Below are 6,420 nucleotides of genomic sequence, written 5' to 3'. Positions count from 1 at the left end.
GAATGCTTAAGTATTCCAATAGGCTGCCAATCCAACGTGGGATTTTTTCAAAATAATGCTTAATAACAAAGTTGAAATTCGATCTTCAACTGTTAACATCTAGAAATTTTCGGAAAAAAAATTTTCAATATTTGTCTGGTACTCCTCAAGGGAGCCTCTTAAAAGAAATGACGCCAATTTTGAATCACCCTGTATAAACGTTTTAACAACAATATCAAGACTGAGGTTGCATATTTACATGCTCCGCATTGAAGCCACCGCGGCCGACGAACCGCTTGACGTCACAACTGGTCCCAGCCGATGACGGCGCGTTTCAAGAATGATTTGAATTATACAGTTTTCAATTGCTTATATTAATTACATAGAAATTAAAAAATAGTTTTTTGGTCAACTGTGGTGTTTTTAATAGTATTAAGTTACGTTTGCGAGTAATATTTTTTTAATTTAATTTTTGTGCAAGTTCCCTATTGACCGAGTACCCCAAACATTTTACCCACACCCTCAGTTTTGCAGTAGAGAAAATATACAGTGCACGACAGTTGATGGCGACTCTCGCTTAATGGTTTTGACTAATTTTTATTAATACTAAAAATTTTAAGAATATTTATTTAATATTTTGTTTAACACTTTTGTATATGACATTTTTCCATTTCTCTGACCAGTTACGGTGAATGCGTGAAAACGCTAAACCTTCTTGTCGTTGACGTGCTAGAAGCAAAGACTTATTACGTAGTCTTCTTTTTGTTTTAGATATTTCTTTATTAACCTTTGGACAAGTTTGAACATTTATTTATTACCCTTTGGATAGTGCGTACGGAAGCATCACTTCCACTTCGATCCCGTATTTGTCCAGCTGTTGAGGAAGAATGATACGACGTTCCTTTAGTGTTGTTGCCGTTGAAGTATGTCCTTGTCGGTTATTTCCGTAGTTTTCTTGCAATTTCTCGTTTTTCACTTTTAAAACACTCAAATATGCTCAAATTACTTCTAGACAACTGTCATGTCAAGTGACATGGTTTTGTTTCTTCTACGTAACCACCTACGATTCCAACAGTCAATGAGAGTATTCAAGTGTCGCACTATCGCAATTATAATAATGCTTCTAAGAAAATTCTCCATTGTGAAGTGCGAGTCAATTAAACCATTTGTTGGACGAATACTATTAAAACATTGTATCCAATACAAGACAGTGCAAATTTCGAAGTTCGCAAACCTCAGGTACCTCCAGGACCGGTTCCGAGCCTATTAGTTCTCATCAGCAGGCTTCAGCCTGAAATTCGCGACTCCAAAACCTGCACTTGAATCACCCGATGCGAATAGTTCCCACCCTGAGCTATTTTCCACCCACCTATCGCCCCAGTGCAGGGAAAACCTGGTTGATAACCCAGAACAAGAGAGGATAGTCAATCTCCAAAACTGACAGCCCAGCAAACCCAGAAGAGTCACCATAGGGGGCCTAGTCATCAAGGGGGCCAAGAGAAAAAGAACTCCTGGGCACGATGGAATCACAAACGAAGTACTCAAAAAGCTACCGCAAACAGCTACTGAGGACATTACCACAGTTACAAATGGAATCTTGGATCTTCAATATTTCCCGACCACCTGGAAGAAGGCAATAATAGTACTGGTACCCAAAAAAGGTAAGAACAGGAAGCTGCTCACGTCCTACAAGTCCATCAGTCTACTGCCTACACTGAACAAGGTCATGGAGAGGTGTATCCTGAACCACCTATAAGATACAATGGAGGACAAGCAAGTGCTGCTGGATCAGCAACATGGATTCAGGCCGGGACACTGCACAAACACTCACGGCCCAGCTAACAACAATAATCGTCAGATAAACCGCCGACGCAATCTGTCTTCCTGGATATGGCAAAGTAGTTCCACGGTTCCCAAGGTGTAGCATCAGGGCATAATTGTCAAGATGATCAAGGCAGAGTTTCCTGAGTACCAAATCCAATTAATCCGTAGCTACTACCTGGGCGCAGCTTTCAAGTCACAGCCGATGGTCAAATGTCAACGATCAGAACCATGTTGTCAGGAGTACCGCAGGGGTCTGTGCCAGGTCCCCAGTGGTAAGAAGACCCGCTGGACCACATGAGGAACTTAACGTCAAAGTTCCTGGATAAGGTCCGGCTAAAGGCCTGGGTTCGCTTGTGCGATTGATGCGTGCTTCTGACGCAGGCCTTACGTCCCATCGTCAGGGTTTTTTGCATCAAAAGTTTCCGGGGTGACCGCAGACCTCTCCCTGTGGACACAACTCAAGAAGAAGATGTGGACCAAAAGCGATTACCAGTTCCTGCACCACATCGAGGACCATAGACTAGAAATAAGTTAGTATAGGAAGCAAGAGAGGATGCATTGGGTTAAGCTAGGATTAGGTTAAGGAAGATCAGATACCTTCATTGATGTTCAACATTAAAATAATGTTAGTTTTTAAGGTACCCGTAGATTAAGTATCAATAAGATGGTGGAATCCTTGTCGGGAAATAAAATTGTTCAAAAACCGGGCCTGGGGGTGCCTGTACCTTGAGGTTAGCGAACATCGAAATTTTCACAGTCTTCTCTGACTTCTTGTTCGGATAATACCGACGAAATTCTTGTCTTTATTATATCCAAAATACATGGCTTGCTAATGAAAATTTTGGCTATTAACAGAAAATAGTTTAAATCTCTTGGTGAGCAAAATCAAGTGGCGTGGACTGTATACCTATAACTATTGTACATCACGGATGATATATTATGCCTTATACCTTGGTTCAAAAAAATATATACTTTTTTAGAGTTCTATAAGCAACATAAAAATGACATTTTACTGCAGTTCTATGTGACGTTGAAAGCTATTTTGAAGATGAATAAAGTGGATGCGATGTGTGAGCTAGTCTATTATGAAGGTAAGATTATATAATAATGGTAGGGCATTGAAAGTACAACATTAACAAAAATGTATTTCGAATAAACCATTCAGTATTACTCATGTAGACATTTTCGTAATAAAAAAAAATTGGTAAGCATATCGTAGTCTGAACACAAAAAGTAACTAGAAACTGACGCTGCAATTAATGGTCAGTAGTTCTTGTAACTTAGGTTAAACTTTGTGATAAATCCTATCGGTTCTTATTGCCGATGGTCAAAATTACTATTTATTTACTTATGTAATGGTGTAAATATTATTCGATTATTTATTGAGAAATGTCTAAGACGTAACTAGAATAAAAGAGTTTTTAATCGACAGTTTGCTAAAAATCTCACTTCAGCGTTTTGAATATACACTCACTTTCAAAAGTCTTGCACCCCCCTTGTATTTACTACATACGTTTAATTTATACAAAATTGTTTTATTGGTAAATAAAACATACTTGTCTACTAGTAAAGGAACTGGTGGAATTTCCCCAAAAAATTGTTTACCCCTTTAAAATTGTGATGCTCCAAAAATTGCAGTTAGTATGTTAGTATCTGAATCGTGCAAAACTCGTATAGCATGCCTAGAAACGCATAACAAGACTAGAATTATTGCTCTGTGGCATATTTCTTCAGGTTTATCTAGGCACAATATTTCCACTAGGCTGAACTTTTTTAGAAGCACAGTTAGCCGGACACTTAGACGCTATGAAGATACTGGTCAAGTGAACAGCAGACCTCGAAGTGGTCGTCACGTTACCACCCTACGAGAAGATCGCTATATTTCCCAATCAGCCCGTAGAGAGCACTCAGTCACCTTACCGGCATTAAAATCTCAGTTCCAGAGAACGTATAACCGTGTGATATCCAGTGCTACTATCCGCAGAATACTTTTACAATCAGGATTGCGGTCCAGAATGCCTTTAAGAGTTCCTTTGTTATCTCATCGCCACCGAAGGGTCCGTTTACAATGGGCACAAAATCATTAAAACTGGCGATTGGCAGAGTGGAGGAATCGCGATTTGGATTGTTGAGCGATGATTACCGAGTAAGAGTTTGGAGAGAAGCAGGACGCCGAAGTAGGCTTCATACTGCCGTTGCAGTTGCTACATATCGAGGTGGAACACAAATGTTTTGGCGGGGTTAACACATGTTAAATAGAAGGATCCCACTTATTCACATATCGGGGTCGATGACAGGTGCATATTACCTTGCAAATGTTATTATTCATAGAATTATACCCCTAGATGATGTATTAGGGGACCAGTTCATCTTTATGGATGATAATGCTAGGCCACATCGCACCAGAGCTGTTCAAGAAGTATTAGAAAACCGAAACATCACAAGATTCGATTGGCCGGCTATGTTACCTGACATGAATCCCATCCAACACGTCTGGGATTATGTATCAAGAGCCATTTTCAATCGGAATAATCCTCCAAGAAATGCCCAAGAACTTATTATTGCTGCTACAGAGGAATAGGAAAATATCCCTCAGGAAGTAATCAATAATTTGATTATTGGAATGGATAGACGTGTGAATGCGTTTTTAAGAAGTAGACGCTCAAATACTGCATTTTTTATTTTTAAAATGTTTGCGTCCGGACTATAATTTTCTTTTTATAACTGATAATTCGTTGAAATTAAATTAATTTTGCCGTTTTTTAGAAGCTTTTAATCTAGATTTAACACCGGGGTCTGCAAGGTTTTACAAAATTTTAAAGTGTCCAAATAACTAAGGGGGTGCAAGACTTTTGAAAGCGAATGTATTTTAGGCATCGCTCCAGCTGTGTAAGCAAATAGAAGTAGCTTTAAGGTTGAATCTCAATATGCGCTCAGCTGGCAGTACGGTCATGATGCGCTCACGGTCAATAATTTTGGCTAGTGTCCATATTATCCAGTCCATCAATGGATAAGGTCCAACAATTCACTATTGCCTTCAGGATTGTTCTCTGATATTGGCTAAAGTACACCCGAGACGTTGGGCGAAAAAAAATACTGGTCTTCGTCCGCAAACCGTTGACCGAAAACCCGACTTTTCTCGTAACATCTTCTGCCGCGTCCAGACTTACTGAGCCGAACCTGATACGCGTCAAATTTCTTTAATGTTTTGTGAAAACGCCGACAGAAAATGGATCGTTTGTTGGTGTTTTGAGGCATCATCAAAGCAATTTGCGCGCACCAGGCTTGGCTCGTCTGGTCTGGACGCACCATTAGACATATCAGTAGTACGATCACTAACAGGCTGTCCATCTAATTGAATAAATTATATTTGTTTTAGACATGGATGAAAATAATCGTTACTATGACGTAGGAAGAATTATTTTACAGAAGATAGTTGAAATAAAGAAGAATGCATGACTTATTTAATCTTGGATTATTTTGTTGTAATGTCCAAAAATGAAACCATTTTTCATTACACATGACATCATTATATCAAAAAAGTGTACCATTGGTTCATAAATGTTTTAGTACCATCTGTTTAACACCTTATTTTGAAATCAATGTAAATGTTTTGATGAATATTATTACATTAACCGATTTTGTCACAGTGGTTCATAATTTAATATATGTTGTTTTTAATTTTATTTCTTTTTTGCGAAATCAATATCAAATACTTCCTTGTTACAATCAATGGAGAATAACGTGTCATGCCCAAACAAATTTTCTGATACGTTGGATGGCGATGACTAAAACCAACGGTTCCTTTTCAATTTGACTTTATTTCGTCGAGCAGCATTGAACGCTTCAGCCATGTGAAATACAGCGTTTTCTTTATTCCATCCTGGTAACGTTGACGGAGAATGCCACCAATCCCGAATTGGCAAGCATCAGTTGCGACGATGAGAGTTTGTTGTTGGTCGTTGTGATCTAGTAGGAGTAGGGATGATACGATACTGAGAAAGTATCGATACTTACTCAAATGAGTAGTAAGAAAATCATCTTGCAATACTGCTCATATCAGTATTATGAAAGTATCGAAACCAGTACCTACTCACAATTTTGAGTTTCACAATGACACACATTATTTTAGTATACATTAGTTTTTCAAGACCAAAATTTACTATCACCGTGAATTTTAACTGTAAAAAAGTCGTTTAAAGGCATGACTGTAATAAATTCATGCAATTTATTTTAATTCATTTATTGCCATAAGCTAGACAAAAAATCTTATTTCTGAAGGTTTCCCAAAAAAAGCAGTTGCTGTAAATATTTAGGTGACAACCCATTTCTATTGTGTGTCATGGTAGCAGCAGTTTTGGAAAATAGGCATTCACTTATTATAGTTAGTAAATACCGTTTTCATGTATGTTCTCTCAATGGGTAACTTCGAATATATCATCGAGATCCATCTTGTTTTGACATCGGCAATAAGTTTTAAAACTGACAGTTCATAACCATTGATACATATCTGTATTTTCTTTAATTTATATGACTAATGGCCGTTTGCACCGTTGTCATCCTAAGTAAAGAATGTCTATGGAACGCTTAAATTTTAAGGCCGCCTTAAGAGGACTT

At 38.2% G+C, this 6,420-nt stretch overlaps 1 protein-coding gene across 6 annotated transcripts in view; it reads left to right on the top strand.

The window, feature by feature from the left end:
* LOC109539426 (stimulator of interferon genes protein homolog) overlaps positions 1 to 6,420 on the top strand; it is a gene marked incomplete in the record, with an annotated part of 37,061 nt that overhangs the window by 24,659 nt on the left and 5,982 nt on the right. The window contains 3 exon segments of one of the 6 annotated variants that reach the window (XR_007280853.1): positions 2,784 to 2,894; positions 3,581 to 4,100; positions 4,161 to 5,271. Coding sequence is in view for 3 of the 5 variants with exons in the window: in XM_048663825.1 (XP_048519782.1) it covers positions 2,784 to 2,894; positions 5,183 to 5,262 (191 nt within the window). 6 annotated transcript variants of the gene reach the window in all.

The sequence above is a fragment of the Dendroctonus ponderosae genome, unplaced genomic scaffold (genome assembly GCF_020466585.1).
Source record: "Dendroctonus ponderosae isolate FM_Combo_2020 unplaced genomic scaffold, Dpon_F_20191213v2 Dpon_F_20191213_2, whole genome shotgun sequence".
NCBI lineage: Eukaryota > Metazoa > Arthropoda > Insecta > Coleoptera > Curculionidae > Dendroctonus > Dendroctonus ponderosae.
The sequence above is the reverse complement of the archived record's forward strand: the minus strand, read 5'-3'. Positions and strand labels throughout refer to the sequence as shown.